At 44.8% G+C, this 21,374-nt stretch overlaps 1 protein-coding gene across 6 annotated transcripts in view; it reads left to right on the top strand.

Moving 5' to 3' along the window:
- Positions 1-21,374, top strand: part of epn2 (epsin 2) — a 66,633-nt gene that overhangs the window by 24,361 nt on the left and 20,898 nt on the right. For 5 of the 6 annotated variants that reach the window (XM_068056500.1, XM_068056502.1, XM_068056503.1 and 2 more), the window contains 5 exons: positions 1,413-1,525; positions 8,710-8,817; positions 10,435-10,588; positions 11,552-11,719; positions 19,919-20,014. In XM_068056500.1, coding sequence (XP_067912601.1) covers positions 1,413-1,525; positions 8,710-8,817; positions 10,435-10,588; positions 11,552-11,719; positions 19,919-20,014 — 639 coding nt within the window. The remainder of the gene's footprint in view (positions 1-1,412; positions 1,526-8,709; positions 8,818-10,434; positions 10,589-11,551; positions 11,720-19,918; positions 20,015-21,374) is intronic. The other variant, XM_068056506.1, reaches the window with a different exon arrangement.

Genomic DNA, 21,374 nt, shown 5'->3' with positions numbered 1-21,374 from the left:
TTATCATACTTTATCACTTCTAGACTCAATTACACTTCATGCCTTCCTGTCTATCTTCCTGTTGTTTTAAGTCATCCCTTAGCTTCCTCTCTTCCAAGGAAAACAACCCTAGCTGATCCAATCTTTCCTCATAGCTGCTACTTTCAGGTCCTGGCAGCATTCTTGTAAATCTCCTCTGTACTCTCTCCAGAGCAATTATTTCCTTCCTGTAATGTGGTGACCAGAACTGTACGTAGTACTCTCCAGCTGTAGCTGAACTAGGGGACATAGTTACAGAATAAGGGGACACCCATTTAAGACTGAGCTGCAAAAGAATTTCTTCTCTGAGGTAGTGAATGTCTGGAATTCTCTACCCTAGAGAGTTGTGGAGGCTAGATCACTGAAAGTATTTAAAGAGGAGGTAGATAGATTTTTGAAATATCGGGAAGTTGAGGACTATGAGGACCTGGCATGGAAGAGAAGTTGAGGTCTGAAGCAGATCAGCCATGATCATCTTGAATGGCGAGGCGGTCTTGAGGGTCCAAATGGCCTACTCCTGCTTCTATTTCTTATGTTCTTATGTAACCGGAGTTTTATACAGTTCCAGCATTACATCCCTGCTTTTGTATTCTATACCTCGGCCATTAAGGGAAAGCATTCCATATGCCTCCTTCATCACTCTACCTGTCCTGCCACCTTCAGGGACCTGTGGTCATGCACTCCAAGGTCGTCGTCTTCTTCTACCCTTCTCAATATTCTCCTGTTAATTGTGTATTCCCTCGCTTTGTTTGCCATCCCCACATGGATTACCTCGCACGACTCTGGATTGAATTACTACAAACAGCAAGGGTCCCAGCACTGAGCACTGTGGAACGCCACAGTTGGAATAAAAATGAAAATTTCCTCATTATCTTTCCTCCACCCCACAAAGCTAAACATGCCTTTTCAAGCTGATGTCGAAACCTAAATGTACATGGAAAATAACTTTTAATTTAAGCTTTTTAAGTATATTAGGGCTCAAGGTAAAAAAAAGAGTCCATTGATCAATATGTGACTGTATTAAGACAGCTTACAGAATCCTGTGAATTTGCGCAACTAGATGATCTCATTAAAGACAAGATTGTATTAGGCTTAATAGATCCCACAATGAGAGCATGTCTACTGAAAGAGGACAAACTTCCTCTCAGGGAAGTGATGTCAGAATAAAGATACATTTATAGGATGTGCTCCACTTACTTCAAAGTGGATGTATTTTCACTCTGCATTTAAAACTGTTTACAGTATCCCATTGCAATTAATTAAGTCTGAAGTGGACATTCTGTATTATTGCATGCACCTGTAGTTTGCATATGACACTGCAGGAATCACAATCACGTTGAAGTGTATTACCTGTTTTTGACCTTTAATGTTAATGTATTTCGATGTCTTTTTAGCAACCTCTCCACGAGCTTCGTCAGAATTGGAACAGGCTAGACCACAAACCAGTGGGGAGGAAGAACTTCAGCTGCAGTTGGCTTTAGCCATGAGCAGGGAAGCAGCAGAACAGGTACACCCCGCATGATTAGTTTCAGCCCATGTTCCTAGTATATTGCAGTTACAGATAGAATTGAGAGAGAACTGAAATCCCAGTTACCCTTCCCTTTGCTGTTTGTAATCAGTGTGTTTTTGACAAGGAAGATGTGTATGTTTCTTAAACCCCGAGTGTATAGCCAATTTGAATAACCAGTGACACCCACATCTCATAATTTTTTTTTAAAAGCATGCTTTTCATGGGTTTAAATAAAGAAAATTATTCACATGTTCACCCCGAAAGTCTTAACACTACGTCACTCACTCACCACTTGCACACACAGATACTCGAGAAAGAAAGCCTTTAATAGTGCACTTTTACCAATTTCAATCAATGGAATAGTTGGTAAGTCACGGGATTTGGCTCATCTTGGGGAAAGGGCATGCTTTGCAGGCCTGGTGAAGAAGGTGTTTTCACTGCTAAAATGTAGTTGGGTGGATTCAATAGCCAGAGTCGTATATCAAAGTCGTTACAGGATTCTCTTGAAGAGGTGGATTTTCAGCAGGTCATGAAGTTAGTTGCTTGTGGTCTCATTATACCAGAAGATCGGTTTTCGGTACTGGTGACTTGAAAAGGGACGGGCTTGGAGACTTGGTGTTATAGCCTCCAGTTCTTTAAGGCACAATGGTACTGCCCTTTACTGCTTTCTCTGCAGCTGGTGGTTTGCAGACTGATGAGTTTTCTCCCTGGTGCTTGGAGTAATAAGGTCTTTTAATTTGTGTTTAGTTCGAGTCGCTTTAACAGGCTCCAGAAGCTGCCGAGCGTGTCTACCCTGAAGCACAGTGTGGCTTTCGAGCAGGGCGATCGACCATTGACATGCTGTTCTCCCTTCGTCAGCTACAGGAGAAATGCTGCGAACAGATGCCCCTCTATGTTGCTTTCATTGATCTCACCAAAGCCTTTGACCTCGTCAGCAGACGTGGTCTCTTCAGACGAGAAGAAAAGATCGGATGTCCACCAAAGCTACTAAGTATCATCACCTCATTCCATGACAATATGAAAGGCACAATTCAGCATAGCGGCGCCTCATCAGACCCCTTTCCTATCCTGAGTAGCGTGAAACAGGGCTGTGTTCTCGCACCTACACTGTTTGGGATTTTCTTCTCCCTGCTGCTCTCACACACGTTCAAGTCTTCAGAAGAAGGAATTTTCCTCCACACAAGATCAGGCGGCAAGTTGTTCAACCTTGCCCGCCTAAGAGCGAAGACCAAAGTACGGAAAGTCCTCATCAGGGAATTCCTCTTTGCTGACGATGCTGCATTAACATCTCACACTGAAGAGTGTATGCAGAGACTCATCGACAGGTTTGCGGCTGCCTGCAACGAATCTGGCCTAACCATCAGCCTCAAGGAAACTAATATCATGGGACAGGACGTCAGAAATGCTCCATCCATCAATAACGGCGACCATGCTCTGGAAGTGGTTCAAGAGTTCACCTACCTAGGCTCAACTATCACAGTAACCTGTCTCTAGATGCAGAAATCAACAAGCGCATGGGAAAGGCTTCCACTGCGATGTCCAGACTGGCCAAGAGAGTGTGGGAAAATTGCGCATTGACACGGAACACAAAAGTCCGAGTGTATCAAGCCTGTGTCCTCAGTACCTTGCTCTACGGCAACGAGGCCTGGACAACGTACGTCAGCCAAGAGCGACGTCTCAATTCATTCGCTGCCTCTGGAGAATCCTTGGCATCAGGTGGCAGGACTACATCTCCAACACAGTAGTTCTCGAGGCGGCCAACATCCCTGGCTTATACACACTACTGAGTCAGCGGCGCTTGAGATGGCTTGGCCATGTGAGCCGCATGGAAGATGGCAGGAGCTCGCCACTGGTATCAGACCTACCGGCTGTCCATGTCTCCGCTTTAAAGACGTCTGCAAACACGACATGAAGTCCTGTAACATTGATCACAAGTCGTGGGAGTTAGTTGCCAGCGATCGCCAGAGCTGGTGGGCAGCCATAAAGGCGGGGCTAAAATGTGGCGAGTCGAAGAGACTTAGTAATTGGCAGGAAAAAAGACAGGCGCAAGGGGAGAGCCAACTGTGTAACAGTCCCGACAACCAATTTTTTCTGCACCTGTGGAAGAGTCTGTCACTCTAGAATTGGCCTTTTATAGCCACTCAAGGCGCTGCTTCACAAACCACTGACCGCCTCCAGGCGCTTACCCTTTGTCTCCTGAGACAAGGAGGCCAAAGAAGGAGAAGAAGACTTTTGAACATGTGACCACCTGATCAATACTGCTGAAGAAGGGTCACTGACCCTGAAACGTTAACTCTGCTTCTCTCTCCACAGATGCTGCCAGACCTGCTGAGTATTTCCAGCATTTCTTGTTTTTATTTCAGGTTTCCAGCATCTGCAGTATTTTGCTTTTCTTCTTTGTCTCCCGAGACAAGGAGGCCAATGGGTAAGCGCCTAGAGGTGGTCAGTGGTTTGTGATGATCAATACTGCTATTATCCACCCAGAATGATTTGAAGTTCAAAACCATGGCTACACAATGGGGGATGGATGGTGGCCATTCACATCTACTAATTGGTTTCTTACAGTCTCTTTAAGTCTCAAGCTCGGAGGCAGTGAATCTAGGAGTCCATAGGTGGTGAGTTTTGGGTAGGACCACAAACAGTAGGAGGTGTGAATTCCATAGGTTTCATCTTAGTATGCCCTTTCAAGGGAGGCACTCCACCCATGGTCATTCAATTGCAAAAGTCGTCTGTCAAGGTAGAAGTGCAGGGTACACTTTTTGCTGCATCTCTTTTCAAGTTGAATTATGGTATGTTAAAAATATGCTGCAAAGTAATTGCTCAACTGCAATCAGCTATCCACAAATTCTCGTGAATTGTTTGCATTATTTTTCTTGTCTTTACTTTAAACATTTTTGATTACATATTGTACTTACAATGCCTCCTATAAATCTTTGCCATGGCTAGTCAATTAACAACCAAAAGGTACTACTTTTTCTTTGGCCTCCTTGTCTCGAGAAACAATGGGTAAGTGCCTGGAGGTGGTCAGTGGTTTGTGAAGCAGCGCCTTGAGTGGCTATAAAGTCCAATTCTTGAGTGACAGACTCTTCCACAAGTGCTGCAGATAAAATTGGTTGTCGGGGCTGTTACACAGTTGGCTCTCGCCTTGCGCCTCTGTCTTTTTTCCTGCCAACTGCTAAGTCTCTTCGACGTGCCTCACTTTAGCCCCGCCTTTATGGCTGCCCGCCAACTCTGGCGAACGCTGGCAACTAACTCCCACGACTTGTCATCAATGTCACAGGACTTCATGTCGCGTTTGCAAACGTCTTTAAAGCGGAGACATGGACGGCCGGTGGGTCTGATACCAGTGGCGAGCTCGCTGTACAATGTGTCTTTGGGGATCCTGCCATCTTCCATGCGGCTCACATGGCCAAGCCATCTCAAGCGTCGCTGACTCAGTAAGCTGGGAATGTTGGCCGCCTCGAGGACTTCTGTGTTGGAGATGTAGTCCTGCCACCTGATGCCAAGTATTCTCCGGAGGCAGCGAAGATGGAATGAATTGAGACGTCGCTTTTGGCTGACATACGTTGTCCAGGCCTCGTTGCCGTAGAGCAAGGTACTGAGGACACAGGCTTGATACACTCAGACTTTTGTGTTCCGTGTCAGTGCGCCATTTTCCCACACTCTTTTGGCCAGTCTGGACATAGCAGTAGAAGCCTTTCCCATGCGCTTGTTGATTTCGGCATCTAGAGACCGGTTACTGGTGATAGTTGAGCCTAGGTAGGTCAACTCCTGAACCACTTCCAGAGCGTGGTCGCCAATATTGATGGATGGAGCATTTCTGACGTCCTGCCCCATGATCATTTTCTTGAGGCTGATGGTTAGGCCAAATTCATTGCAGGCAGCCTCAATCCTGTCGATGAGTCTCTGCAGACACTCTTCAGTGTGAGATGTTAAAGCAGCATCGTCAGCAAAGAGGAGTTCCCTGATGAGGACTTTCTGTACTTTGGACTTCGCTCTTAGACGGGCAAGGTTGAACAACCTGCCCCCTGATCTTGTGTGGAGGAAAATTCCTTCTTCAGAGGACTTGAACGCATGTGAAAGCAGCAGGGAGAAGAAAATCCCAAGAAGTGTGGGTGCGAGAACACAGCCCTGTTTCACGCCACTCAGGATAGGAAAGGGGTCTGATGAGCCACCATGTTGAATTGTGCCTTTCATATTGTCATGGAATGAGGTGATGATACTTAGTAGCTTCGGTGGACATCCAATTTTTTCTAGTAGTCTGAAGAGACCACGTCTGCTGACGAGGTCAAAGGTTTTGGTGAGATCAATGAAAGCAATGTAGAGGGGCATCTGTTGTTTGCGGCATTTCTCCTGTATCTGCGAAGTGAGAACAGCATGTCGACGGTCGATCTCTCTGCACGAAAGCCACACTGTGCCTCAGGGTAGACGCGCTCGGCCAGCTTCTGGAGCCTGTTAAGAGCGACTCGAGCAAAGACTTTCCCCACTATGCTGAGCAGGGAGATTCCACGGTAGTTGTTGCAGTCACCGCGGTCACCTTTTGTTTTTATAGAGGGTGTTGATATTGGCATCGCGCATGTCCTGAGGTACTGCTCCCTCGTCCCAGCACAGGCATAGCAGTTCATGTATTGCTGAGAGTATAGCAGGCTTGACACTCTTGATTATTTCAGGTGTAATGCTGTCCTTCCCAGAGGCTTTTCCGCTGACTAGAGAATCAATGGCATCACTGAGTTCCAATTTTGTTGGCTGTATGTCCAGCTCATCCATGACTGGTGGAGGCTGGGCTGCGTTGAGGGCAGTCTCAGTGACAACATTCTCCCTGGAGTACAGTTCTAGGTCGTGCTCAACCCAGCGGTCCATTTGTTTGCATTGGTCAGTGATTATGGGGGGCGATCTTCTTGATTGGTCCAAAAGCATTCTTAATGCCATCATACATTCCTTTGATGTTTCCAGTGTCTGAGGTCAGCTGAATATGACTGCATAGGTGTTGCCATTAGTCGTTTGCGCAACGCCTGGCTGTTCTTTGTGCAGTGCTTCTGGCTGCTTTAAGAGCTACGGATGTTAACTCGCTGGGGGCTTTCTTGTAGTTCAACAGTGCAATGCGCTTAGCGGCTATGACAGGTTCCAGCTCTTTGTGAGATTGAAACCAGTCTGCATTTCTCTTCGCACTTTTGCCGTAGGTGGTCAAAGCTGACTCATAGATGGTGTCTCTGATGTGGGCCCACTTGGTCTCCGCATCCCCTGTGGGAATGTTTTGAAGGGCTGTTACAAGTGAATTTAGAAATTTTTGTCACAGCTGTGGGTGAGAAGTTTTGTTTGTGTTGATGCGCGGGCGGCCCTTCTGCTTGGAATGGTGCAACTTCTTTGGTCTGAGTCTAACCTTGCTGCACACCAGGGAGTGGTCGGTGTTGCAGTCCGCACTGTGGAAGCTGCGTGTGATTTGAACACCTGTTTAAGGCGGCTCGCCTTGTGACGATGAGGTCTAGCTGGTGCCAACGACGCGATCTTGGGTGCCTCCATGAAACCTGGTGACAGGGTTTAGTGTGAAAGAACGAGTTGGCGATGCAGAGGTTATGATAGGTACACAACTCAAGCAGTCTCTGCCCGTTCTCATTCATCCTTCCAACGCCATAGCGCCCAAGGCAGGAGGGCCATGAGTCATGGTCGGCCCCAACCCTGGCATTAAAGTCCCCCAGCAGGAATAGGTGTTCGGTGAATGCATGAAAACTCAATAACTGTTTGTTTTCAGAGAATTGGTGGTTGCAAACATTTTGTTGTTTCCTATTTGACTCTTAAGTGAAGATTGCGTTAAATGATTTGTAAAACAGTGGCAATCTATCTTTTGCTATGGCGATGCTCTGTATAGAAATTTGGGTGGGAAAAGGGCATAGTAAATAGAGCTGATTACTATGAACTCTGTTATGGTCATTTGAACCTCCCATTTCCAATAACCAAACACTAAAGCTGTTTACATATTTGTTTTCTGTAATCAGCTATTGTAAAACTGTCAAATGTGGAACTTGAAACATAAATCTCAATTATCAAATGTAGTATGCATTTAGGTAGAAGTCATTAATACGTAGTTCATTTCACGTGTTTAGAAGAAAATAGTGTGCAGTATGATGAGAAACCTGCAGACTAAGATTGTGTGAATTAAAAGCCAATAATGGAATTTTCAGAGCATTTTTTAAGTTTGTAGTATTTTCAGGAAAGTTGGATATTTTGGAGGAGCACTGGCCATAGCAATATTGATGCAATTTGAATAAGACAGGATAGGTTCCAGGAAAGAAAGGAGGAGTGAAAGCCAAATATAAGAGGGAGGTTGTCAACCTGAAAATATGTTCTCATATCCTATCTGGAAATGTGTGTGAAATGCTACAAGAGCCTCCTCAGATGTGGGAGAAGATAAATTCTCAGTTCAGCTTTTTGTTAGCTTGTTTGGTTTAGAATTGAGCAGTACAACATCCAATGCATCCCATGTTGAGAGAATGGCAAAGGAATTTACTTAACTAGGTTCAGAATTTGGTAACAATACAAACTAGTTGCTAATGTTAATTGTGTATCAATTGTTTATATGCAGGTGAGGGTGTTAATTAGGGACTTATTGTTCAGTTACTGAGACTGGTGGAGGTTTTTGAGTGAGGGGTGTACATGTTTGTAATCCTTTTGCTCTGTACAATAAATGTGAAACTGAGAAATCATAGGCTCCAGCATATCCTTACACAACAAGCTTTCTAGAATTTTAACACTAGTAACTTGTGTTATACTGAATTGTGTAAGCTAATTTTTTGATTGCAAGTGAAAATCACTAAACTAAATGACATTTTGACAGCAGGTTACCAATTCCTTCAACTGTTTACTTAAATAGGTTTCTGTAATTAAAAGTAGAGAAATATATAATATAGCGGCTGAATACAAAAGAAGTATTTTGTGCACTGATCAGATTATTGTCAGACATGTATGTTTGAAGACTAACAATTGAGTTGTACATAAAGATAAGAAAATAATAATTGGATGTACGTGATCAGATACTTCCTCTTGGTTTAGTGCTATCTTAATAACTAGTGTCTTTCTTTTGGGTTAGAAATTTTTTTTAAGTTCCAAAAAGTAGTTTAACTAATTTGTCAATGTACATGAAGGGAATTCTTTGGTAACTAATTTTGTACTGTCATCCTTGTCAGGAGGATCGCCTTCGCCGTGGTGATGATCTTCGGCTTCAGATGGCCTTGGAGGAGAGCCGCAGAAATTCAGCTGTAATAGTGGGTAGCACTGCTCCAAAGAAGAAGAAGGTGAGAGTTATGATGTCCACTTCTGAATATAATCTAGAGGCCATAAATATTAGTTCCTAATAAATCCAATAAGGAATTCAGGAGAACAATCTTTACTCAGATGGTGATTTAAAAAGTGTATCATGCTACCGCAAGGAGTAGTTGAGATGAATAGCATAGATGCATTTAAGAGAAAGGTAGATAAGCACATGGAGAAAGAATAGAAGGATATGCATTGGAGTTAAATGAAGTGTCGGGGGAGGAGACTCATGGAGCAAAACACCAACATGGACCTACTGGGATAAATACCCTACTTCTGTGCTTTAGTACTTTGTAATTTTTTTTTTCAAGATTCATAGTCTGTTGATCAGTTTGTTGTCAAATTAAGGGAAATATTTTAAGATGACTATGTTGGGAAGAGGGGGATTTAACTTGGCAATCATTTAAAGAGTATCTAGTTTTTTAATGACCTACTTTAAAAACTTTAGTTACCAAACATATTTTTGTAGTGGAATAATTCAATAATTTTTCAACGACTGTATCACTCCTCTAGCAGTACTAGTGTGTTCTTTTTGTTTATGCTGTTCCTCTGTCAGAGTTGCCACTATTTATGTGGGGACTGATGAATAGTTTAGAGATACAGCACTGAAACAGGCCCTTCGGCCCACCGAGTCTGTGCCGACCATCAACCACCGATTTATACTAATCCTACACTAATCCCATATTCCTACCTGTCCCTATATTCCCTACCACCTACCTATACTAGGGGCAATTTATAATGGCCAATTTACCTATCAACCTGCAAGTCTTTGGCATGTGGGAGGAAACCGGAGCACCCGGAGGAAACCCACGCAAACACAGGGAGAACTTGCAAACTCCACACAGGCAGTACCCAGAATTGGACCCGGGTCGCTGGAGCTGTGAGGCTGCGGTGCTAACCACTGCGCCACTGTGCCGCCCATATAAACCTTAATTACTTGATAGAGGTCGTAACCTACTCCAAATGTAAGGTTTTTAAAAAAAAACCTAACCAACTACTAGACCAGGATATTGATTGGTATTGTACCATGGAGTATTGGAACACTGGTTTGTATCAATCTCCCATTTGCTGATTTATTTGTTCGTCATGCTGTTGTGGGAGGTGAGAATCAGAAGTTGAGCACTTTGCCATAGAAAGCAAGTGTCAATCATTGGCCCTCCTTGCACAGCTCCAGCAGCCATGTGAAAGAGACATTGGGAGAAGTTTGCCTGCCCACCCTTTCACTTGTGGATGATACAGGAAATAATAAATATCAGTCTGCGCCCTTTCAAAAAAAAAACTATTGCTCAATAATTTTTCAGTTTTGAAAGTAAGGGCCTGATTTTAATTCTGTGAATGGTTTTGAGTGTGTTTAAAATCAGGCCCTGAGAGTATGAATTATATAACTTTAAATGATAGAATGTTACAGATACAGAGGACGCACTTTTTAAAAATATGCTCCAATTTGGACGTCAGAAAATATGAAAATTGCTTTGAATGATGTATCAGCCTGAAAGCATCCCAGGTCAGAATATGTTTTTGTTTCACAGTAACTTTTCTTCTTGTATTTCTGACTAATAACTTTTTTCTTTCCTACCCTCCTCCCAATTACACAACAGGCATCCATGGTTACCCTCATGGATCCCTTACCAGCTGCAGCAGCACAAAAAACTGAATTTTGGGGAATATCTATCCGAGCAGTTCCTATAGTAAGACATGATCCATGGAGAGAAGCAGGCAGCCCAGTAGCATCAGACCCATGGCAATCCATTGGTAAGATTACATGTACAGTGAAAGTGCTGTTTGCATTTGTAAATTGTGATAACGTTGCAGGGTCCTTTTGGAATTTAATTTACCTGCTAATTTACATTTTAAGAACTAAATTCCCACTTTGCTGTATTATGTTGATTCAAATTATTGAATACTTTGAATGTTATCAGTACACAAAATTTCATCATAAAATGGCAGTTTACTGATTATGAAATGCATCAACTTGAATTAAATAAATTGAAGCTGTAGAGACATCTAAATATCTTCTTCAACTATCAAGCAGCTAGAGTACAAGTTGGGCGGCGCAGTGGTTAGCACTGCAGCCTCACAGCTCCAGGGACCCAGGTTCGATTCTGGGTACTGCCTGTGCGGAGTTTGCAAGTTCTCCCTGTGTCTGCGTGGGTTTTCGCCGGGTGCTCCGGTTTCCTCCCACATCCAAAGACTTGCAGGTGATAGGTAAATTGGCCGTTGTAAATTGCCCCTAGTGTAGGGAGGGAATATGGGATTACTGTAGGGTTGTTGGTCGGCACAGACTCGGTGGGCCGAAGGGCCTGTTTCAGTGCTGTATCTCTAAATAAAACTTATAACATGAACAATCAGTCAATAAAAAACCGAGAGCAATTTCCTTTGTGTGTGGTCAGAGTTATTCTGTAGGAAGTGCCATGGTATGTAAACTTACCAGTGAAGTATTTAATAATTCAATAGTGCCAGATTTCTTTTGAAATATAGTTTTTGAAATAGTTACTTGAGTCTTATTTTTAGGTGGTAATATTTTTCTGCTAGTACCTGACCAAGAGCTGGTAATATTCACCCATTGTAGTAACCAAGCTCAAATATCAGTTTATGTTGTAACTGGATAGGAGTCTAAAGCCACATCTGGTTATCTTATTCTTAGCTGAAATGTGCATTTGGAAAAAGTGCATTTTTTTCAGATCGAACCAAGGTTTTTATTTTGTTTGGTTCTAGATACCAAACCGACTGCTGCTGTTGATCCTTGGGGTGCTTCTACTTTATCTGCTACACAAACACTTCCTAAAAGTGTAGACCCATGGACTTCTTCACAGACAACCTCTGCTGTTCTGAAGTCTTCAGCTGACCCCTGGGGACCAGGTCCTTCAGCTGATTCTATTTCTGGTAAGCTTATTGAGCCCTGTGGCGGTGAAAGTGTAATTTTCCAGTTTGCCACCGATATTGTCAGTATGATGCACTCCAAGTATAGGCATAATACACGAATATGCATAGCAAAGGTCTTAGAAGTTGTCTCACATCATCATCAGAAGATATTCTCGACTACACCAGTGTTTTTTTTTCTCCCAACATTATCAACCTTTGAATTATCTCAGAGAAAGTTGATACAGTATTAGTTAGTGCTGAATTATGAGCAGCTTTTTTAATGCCCATTGGACATAGAGGATATAGCCTTAAATCGTTTATTTTTGCTGTTTGTAACATTAAGTGAAAATTGAATTCCATTGCATCCATCTGGGCAAAATTAAGTCCATGCCCAGAAGTGAAAGGGCAATATACAACCCTATCATATAGCCCATTCTACCAAATTGAAATTTTTAATGTTTTTTTTAAACATTGATTTTTCATGGAAATATTACGAATTGAAAAATGTTGGCATTTGTCATTTCACCATGACTTCTTAAAGTCAAATCAGCTGTAGGTTTATCTGTAGATCCACGGTTTAATGGCATACATCCAATGAACTTCATATTTCAGTTCAATCCTAGCTGCACAAATTGATGCACCTTGTTAAGATAGCATTCAACCTGCATGAATTCAAAAGCCTGTCAATATTTTTTTTTAAAATCTGATGCCGTACTGATATTCTGATAGATGTAGCTGGAACATTTAGTAAATATCGGCTGATCTTATTTACAAAGCGAACCAAAGACTTCTAAGGATGGAACGTCATTACTGCCTCTGCTTTAACTTGATTTACCTGGTGCTGTATTCAAATCTAAGTAGTTCTAGGATGGTAGATTTTGGCTTGCAGGGCTACAAATAAAGCACAAAAATTTCAAGCAAATCTGTTCTGTTATAGAGTCAGAGTTATACAGCACAGAAACAGGCCCATCATGTCTATGCCAGCCATCAATCACATATCTATTCTAATCCCATTTTCCAGCACTTAGCCCGTAGCCTTGTATGCTGTGGCGTTTCAAGTGCTCATCTAAATACTTAAATGTTGTGAGGATTCCTGCCTCTACCACCCCTTCAGGCAGTGTGTTCCAGATTCCAGCCACCCTCTGGGTGAAAAATTCTTTCCTCAAATCCCCTCTAAACCTCCTGCCCTTTACCTGAAATCTATGCCCCCTGGTTATTGACACCTCCACTATGGGGAAAAGGTTTCTTCTTATGTACCCTATCTATGCCCCTTATAATTTTGTATACCTCTATTGGGTCCCCCCTCAGCCTTCTCTGGTCTAACAACCCTAGCCTATCCAGTCTCTCTTAATAGCTGAAATGCTCCAGCCCAGGCAACATCCTGGTGAATCTCCTCTACCTCTCCATCCTTCCTATAGTGTGGCAACCAAAACTGTACACTGTACTCCAGCTGTGGCCTAACTAGCGTTTTATGCAGCTCCATCATAACCTCCTTCCTCTTTTTTTATATTCTATGCCTCGGCTAATAAAGGCAAGTATCCCATATGCCTTCCTAACCACCTTATCTATCTGTGCTGCTACCTTCAGTGATCTATGGACAAGTACACCAAGGTCCCTCTGATCCTCTGTACTTCCCAGTAAAGGCCTGCTACCCGACCCGAACCCGACGACATGTCGGGGTCAGGCCAGGCCCCTCTTCCGGGTCCGGCTTTCGGGCTCGGGTCGGGCCGGGTGGGGAGACACAGTAAGTGCTCTGCTGATAAGTATTGAAATTAAAATAACTTAGCTGAGCTGGGTGTCCAGGACGAAACTGAGTCTGTGCAGTGAGCAAGTGACAGCACTATGACGTCATCACGCATGCGCTGCAGGTTCGGTGTCAGGAAGGTAAGTAAAGGGATGGTTGGGTCGGGCTTGGGGCAAAATCTGAGGAGCTCAGGCCGGGTCGGGCTCGGGTCCACTGTGGTTCGGTCAGGTTCGGGTGGGGTTCTTTTTCCCGACCTGAGCAGGCTTTTACTTCCTAGGTCGTACCATCCATTATCTGTTCCCTTGCCTTGTTAGTCCTCCCAAAATGCTTCACCTCACACTTCTCAGGATTAAATTCCATTTGCCACTGCTCTGCCCATCTTACCAGCCCATCTATATCGTCCTGTAATCTAAGGCTTTCCTCCTCATTATTTACGACATCACCAATTTTCGTGTCATCTGCAAACTTGCTGATCATACCTCCTATATTCACATCTAAATCATTAATGTACGCTACAAACAGCACGGCTCCCAGTACTGATCCCTGCGGTACACCAATGGTCACAGGCTTCCACTCACAAAAACAACCCTTGACCATCACCCTCTGCTTCCTGCCACTAAGCCAATTTTGGATCCAGTTTGCCAAATTGCCCTGGATCCCATGGGCTCTTGTCTTCTTAACCAATCTCCCATGTGGGATCTTATCAAAAACCTTACTGAAGTCCATGTAGACTACATCAACTGCTTTACCCTCATCTACACATCTAGTCATCGCCTCGAAAAATTCAATCAAGTTTTTTAGACACAATCTCCCCCTGACAAAGCTATGCTGACTATCTTGATTAATCCTTGCCTCTCCAAGTGGAGATTAATCCTGTCCCTCAATTTTTTTCCAGTAGTTTCCCTACCACTGATGTTGGACTCACCAGCCTGTAATTACCTGGTTTATCCCTGTTACCCTTCTTGAATAATGGTACCGTATGCGCTGTCCTCCAGTCGTCTGGCACCTCTCCTGTGGCCAGAGAGGATTTGAAAATTTGTGTCAGAACCGCTGCTATCTCCTCTCTTGCCTCACATAGCCTGGGATACATCTCATCTGGGTCTGGGGATTTATCCACTTTTTAAGCCTGCTAAAACCGCTAATGCCTCCTCCTTTTCAATGCTAATTTGTTCAAGTATATCACCATCCCCCTCCCTGATCTCTACACCTACATCCTCCTTCTCCACAGTGAACACAAATGAAAAGTAACCATTTAAAACCTCACCTACGTCCTCCGGCTCCCCACACACGCCACTTTGGTCCCTAATGGGCCCTACTCTTTCCTTGATTATCCTCTTGCCCTTAATATACTTATAAGACTCCTTGGGTGTTTCCTTTATCTTGCCTGCCAGTGTTTTTTCATGCCCCCTCTTCACTTTCCTAATTACTTTTTTAAGTACCCCCTACACTTTCCATATTTTTTTTATTCATTCATGGGATGTGGGCATCACTGGCTATGCCAGCATTTATTGCCCATCCCTAATTGCCCTTGAGAAGGTAGTGGTGAGCTGCTGCCTTGAACCGCTGCAGTCCATTTGGGGTAGGTAGACCCACAGTGCTGTTTGGAAGGGAGTTCCAGGATTTTGACCCAGCAACAGTGAAGGAATGGCGATTATAGTTCCAAGTCAGGATGGTGTGTGACTTGGAGGGGAACTTGCAGGTGGTGGTGTTCCCATGCATTTCTGCCCTTGACCTTCTAGTTGGTAGAGTTCACGGATTTGGAAGGTGCTGTCTAAGGAGCCTTAGTGCATTGCTGCAGTGCATCTTGTAGATGGTACACACAGCTGCCACTGTGCGTCGATGGTGGAGGGAGTGAATGTTTGTAGATGGGGTGCCAATCAAGCGGGCTGCTTTGCCCTGGATGGTGCCGAGCTTCTTGAGTGTTGCTGGAGCTGCATCCATCCAAACAAGTGGAGAGTATTCCATCACACTCCTGACTTCTGCCTTGTAGATGGTGGACAGGCTTTGGGCAGTCAGGAGGTGAGTTACTCGCCTCAGGATTCCTAGCCTCTGACCTGCTATTGTAGACACGGTATCTATCTGGGTACTCCAGTTCAGTTTCTGGTCAATGGTAGCCCCTAGGATGTTGACTGTGGGGGATTCAGTGATGGTAACGCCATTGAATGTCAAGGGGAGATGGTTAGATTCTCTCTTATTGGAGGTGGTCATTGCCTGGCACTTGTGTGGCGCGAATGTTACTTGCCACTTATCAGCCCAAGCCTGGATATTGTCCAGGTCTTGCTGCATTTCTACATGGACTGCTTCAGTATCTGAGGAGTCACGAATGATGCTGAACATTGTGCAATCAACAGCGAACATCCCCACTTCTGACCTTATGATTGAAGGAAGGTCATTGATGAAGCAGCTGAAGATGGTTGGGCCTAGGACACTACCCTGAGGAACTCCTGCAGTGATGTCCTGGAGCTCAGATGATTGACCTTCAACAACCACAACCATCTTCCTTTGCGCTAGGTATGACTCCAGCCAGCAGAGGGTTTTCCCCTTGATTCCCGCTGACCTCAGTTTCGCTAGGGCTCCTTGATGCCATACTCTGTCAAATACTGCCTTGATTCAAGGGCAGTCTCTCTCACCTCCTCTTGAGTTTAGCCCTTTTGTCCATGTTTGAACCAAGGCTGTAATGAGGTCAGGAGCTGAGTGGCCCTGGTGGAACCCAAACTGAGCATCACTGAGCAGGTTATTGCTAAGTAAGTGCTGCTTGATAGCACTGTTGATGACACCTTCCATCACTTTATTGATGCTGAAGAGTAGGCTGATGGGGCGGTAATTTGCCAGGTTGGACTTGTCCTGCTTTTTGTGTACAGGACATACCTGGGCAGTTTTCCACATTGCAGGGTAGATGCCAGTGTTGTAGCTGTACTGGAACAGCTTGGCTAGGGGCGCGGCAAGTTCTGGAGCACAGGTCTTCAGTACTATTGCCGGAATATTGTCAGGGCCCATAGCTTTTGCAGTATCCAGTGCCTTTAGTCGTTTCTTGATATCACGCGGAGTGAATCAAATTGGCTGAAGTCTGGCATCTGTGATGCTGGGGACTTCAGGAGGAGGCCAAGATGGATCATTAACTCTGCACTTCTGGCTGAAGATTGTTGCAAATGCTTCTGCCTTATCTTTCGCACTGATGTGCTTGGCTCCCCCATCATTGAGGGTGGGTATATTTGTGGAGCCACCTCCTCCAGTTTGTTGTTTAATTGTCCACCACCATTCATGGCTGGATGTGGCAGGACTGCAGAGCTTAGATCTGATCTGTTGGTTATGGGATCGCTTAGCCCTGTCTATCGCATGCTGCTTACGCAGTTTGGCATGCAAGTAGTCTTGTGTTGTAGCTTCACCAGGTTGACACCTCATTTTGAGGTATGCCTGGTGCTGCTCCTGGCATGCCCTCCTGCACTCTTCATTGAACCAGGGTTGGTCTCCTGGATTTATGGTAATAGTAGAGTGGGGGATATGCTGGGCCATGAGGTTACAGATTGTGGATGAGTACAATTCTGCTGCTGCTGATGGCCCACAGCGCCTCATGGATGCCTAGTTTTGCATTGCTAGATCTGTTCGAAATCTATCCCATTTAGCACAGTGATAGTGCCACACAACACGATGGACGGTATTTTTTTAGATTAGAGATACAGCACTGAAACAGGCCCTTCGGCCCACCGAGTCTGTGCCGAACATCAACCACCCATTTATACTAATCCTACACTAATCCCATATTCCTACCAAACATCCCCACCTGTCCCTATATTTCTACCACCTACCTATACTAGTGACAATTTATAATGGCCAATTTACCTATCAACCTGCAAGTCTTTTGGCTTGTGGGAGGAAACCGGAGCACCCGGAGAAAACCCAATGTGAAGGTGGGTCTTCGTCTCCACAAGTACTGTGCAGTGGTCACTCCTACCAATACGGTCATGGACAGAAATACTGCGGCAGGCAGATTGGTGAGGACGAGGTCAAGTATGTTTTTCCCTCGTGTTGGTTCTCATCTAGGGCCTCCGCTGTTTTCAGCCCTCTGAATCTGCCATAAGCCTCTTTTTTTTGTTTCCTCATCCAATCCTCTATATCCCTTGACATCCAGGGTTCCCTGGACCTGTTGGTCCTACCCTTCACCTTTACGGGAACATGTTGACCCTGAACTCTCACTATTTCCTTTTTTGAATGACTCCCACTGGTCTGATGTAGACTTCCCTACAAGTAGCTGCTCCCAATCCACTTTGGCCAGATCCTGTTTTATCATATTGAAATCTGCCTTCCCCCAATTCAGTACCTTTACTTCCAGTCCATCTTTGTCCTTTTACATCACTACCTTAAATCTTAGAGTTATGGTCACTATCCTGAAAATGCTCCCCCATTGACACTTCTACCACTTGTCTGGCTTCATTCCCTATGATTAGGTCCAGTACTACCCCTTCTCTTGTAGGACTTTCAACGTGCTGGCTCAAAAAGCTCTCCTGTATGCATTTTAAGAATTCTGCCCCCTTTTAAGCTTTTTGCACTAAGACTATCCCAGTTAATATTAGGGAAGTTGAAGTCCTCTACTAATATTGCCCTATTATTTTTACACCTCAGATTTTCCTACATATCTGTTCCACTATCTTTCCCTGACTTTGTTTGTTTGTTTGTTCGGTCGGTCGGAGCTAGTACACTCCCAGCCAAGTGACTGCCCCCTTTGTAGTTTGTAAGTTCTACCCATATGGCCTCATTTCAGGAACCTCCTAAGATATCATCCCTCCTTACTGTCGTAATTGACTCCTTCAACAATAGTGCAATAGCACCTCTTTTTACACCCCCCCCCAGCTTTCCCGTTCACGCCTGAAGATTCTATACCCTGGAATATTGAGCTGCCAGTCCTGCCTTTCCCTCAACCACGTCTCTGTGATAGCAATAATGTCATATCCCCATGTGTTAATCAACGCCCTCAATTCATCTGCCTTGCTAGTAAGACGCCTTGCTTTAAAATAGATGTAGTCCAGCCTTGCATTATTTGCTTGTGCCTTAACAGGTCTATATTTGCTCTGCCTTCCAGACTGACTTAGTTTCTCTTCTATATTTGGCTGTACATCACCCGCTACAGTACCTCCACTCTATATCCCATCCCCCTGCCAAATTAGTTTAAACCCCAACGCCCAACAGCACTAGCAAAACTCCCAGCAAAAATGTTCAGGTTCAACCCGTCCAACTTGTACAGGTCCCATCTTCAGAAACAAACCCAGTGATCCAGGAATCTAAAGCCCTCCCTCCTGCACCATCTCTTCAGCCACCCATTCTACTGCTCTATCCTCCTATATACCTATACTCACTAGTACGTGGCACCAGGAGTAATCCAGAGATTACAACATTTGATGTCCTCCTTTTTGATCTGCTACCTAGCTCCCTAAATTCTTGTTGCAGGACCTCATCCCTTTCTTTACCGATGTCGTTGGTACCAATGTGAACCACGACCTCTCACTGTTTGCCCTCCCCCTTCAGAATGTCCTGCAGCCGCTCTGTGACATCCTTGACCCGAGCACCAGGGAGGCAACATACCATGTTGGAGTCATGTTTGCGGCCACAGAAACCTCTCTGTTTGCCTCTCTGTACCCCTTATGATAGAATCCCCTATCACTATAGCTCTCCCACCCTCTTTCCTCCCCACCTGTGAAGCTGAGCCACCCGTGGTGCCACAGACCTGGCTCTTGCTGCATTTCCCTGAGAAGTTGTCTCCCCCAACAGTAACCAAAGCAGAAAATCTACTGGGGAAATGGACCCAGGGGACTCCTGCACTACCTGCCTTGTTCTTCTGTACTTGGCGGTCACCCATTCCCTTTCTGCCTGCGCAGTCTTTACCTGCTGTGTGACCACCTCCCTGTACGTGCTATCCACGATGATCTCAGCCTCCCGGATGCTCCACAGTGTCCCCAGCCGCCACTCCAGATCCAAAATGCGGATTTCGAGTAACTGCAGCTGGAGATGCTTCCTGCACACATGTTTGCCCTGGACACTGGAAGTGCCCCTGATTTCCCACAATGCACAGACGGAGCACTCCACGCTGCTGAGCTGCCCTGCCATGACATGCCTTTAATTTACCCCCTTAAATTTTAAAATTAAATGTTGTTGCTTGGCTATTGGACAATTGACAGCAAAACTTTGTACTGCGTTCTTTGTCAATTACATTGCACTCTTAAATGAAAGCTATATTTTATATTTTATAAAAAAGTAACTACGGATGTGAATCCTGTTAGACTTTGGCATGCTTGCCTTTTACTAGTATTCTAATTGTTGCTTCTTAGAATTGAGCTGTGTAATTTGTTAATCATGACCTAAATACCAATAAGGTACTGATGCTGCATAATAATAAAGTTGTCTTAAATGAATAGCAATTTGAAGTAAATCTTAAAGTATAATTTACTGTGATTTCCCTTTATCACTCCTCACCCGCATTGCAGGCAGTACAACTTTTGACCCATTCAGCACATTAAATGGTGCAGTAAAGGATGACTTTGCTGATTTTGAGGATCTTCGCGCTTCATCAAAAAAAACAGGTAATGAAATGTTTATTTTGTTTACCTATGGCTCCAGTGTCATTTTCCCTCTTGATGCTGTTTCTTCATGTTTCAGCATGGTAGCCATGTAACCTGGCTAGGTGTAACTTTAATGGTTTCTATGTAATGGTTCTATTACCAGAGACTTCAGCTGGCATTAACATATTCATGCGGAAGGCGTCTCAAACATGTCATTTCCAATACATTTTCCTCCAAGTATATGCTGTTATTTGTTGATTTAGACACACGCTTGACTACAAAATACTCAGTGGGACCCCTTTGAATATGTATTTAATCCCTCAAGTAAAGGAGACCTGCACAGACTTGCAGCTGCAGTGTTTGAGTTATTTTGTGCTCCTTATTTGAGAGTTGCTGTTGAACATTCATTTTACACTCCTAGATGGTCGGTAATAATTTCCAAGGCTGGAATTTTATGCCCCCCCAAAGAGCGGGAAGGTGCCAGGGGCATAAATTGGAGCAGGAGGCTCGGGGGAGCCCTTCCCGACCCACTCCCGCCACCACTTTACACAGGGTGGCGGCACTGACAAACTGCCGGCCCGCCCCAGGCCAATCAAGGCCCTTAAGTGGCCACTTAAGGGCTTCCGCCCGCCGCCACGGGGATTTATCAGTGGCTGGTCGGGCGGCCCAGGCCCGAGAGAAGCCGCCTGACAAAAGCAGGCAGCTCTCTGACGACTTGGTGGTGGGGTGGTGCTTCAGGATCAGGCACCCTGTGCCCGATGGAGGGCCACCCCCACTGCTCCAACCACCCCTAACATGCGCCCCCTCTCCATCGCCCCAATCGACCACCCTTGCCCGACCGATCACCCCCGACAAGGCACCAAAAACTTACTTTTGTTCTCCGGGCTCCCCAACAACAGCATCCCACTGTCTGGGCTGCAGTCCCAGTAGTGGCCACCGCTCCCAGTGACGCTGCTGGGACAGAGAGCTGCCGGCCCTCTGGCTGGCAGCTGCATTAGGCGGGACTTCCTTCCTCAAGCGGGTGGAAGTTCCACCTCCGACCAGTTAAAGGCTGAAGAACCGCAAAATACGATCGGATCCCCAGGCCAGGCGAAGATGGGTTCACAGAGTGTGAACGGCTTCTGCCGCCGACTGAGAAGCCCCGCCCAAAGCTGTAATTTACTGAAATGCTTATAATTGTCAAAATAAAATTGTAACATTAAGTAGTTTCCAAAAGTCAGAAGCCCAGGATTAAAGCGCAGCCTGAAATTCATTGCCACCCTTTTTTTTTAAACAAAATTTAGTATTTTTTTTAATCAACTTTTTAAAATCTATGTTCCTTACTTAAATCACTAATTCAGGAGCCATGGGGGAGTCACTCCAGTTTCGGTGAAAGGATTAT

Source organism: Heterodontus francisci, chromosome 24, assembly GCF_036365525.1.
Source record: "Heterodontus francisci isolate sHetFra1 chromosome 24, sHetFra1.hap1, whole genome shotgun sequence".
Classification (NCBI taxonomy): Eukaryota; Metazoa; Chordata; class Chondrichthyes; order Heterodontiformes; family Heterodontidae; genus Heterodontus; species Heterodontus francisci.
Note: the sequence above shows the minus strand (reverse complement) of the source record. Positions and strands in the feature narration are given on the sequence as shown.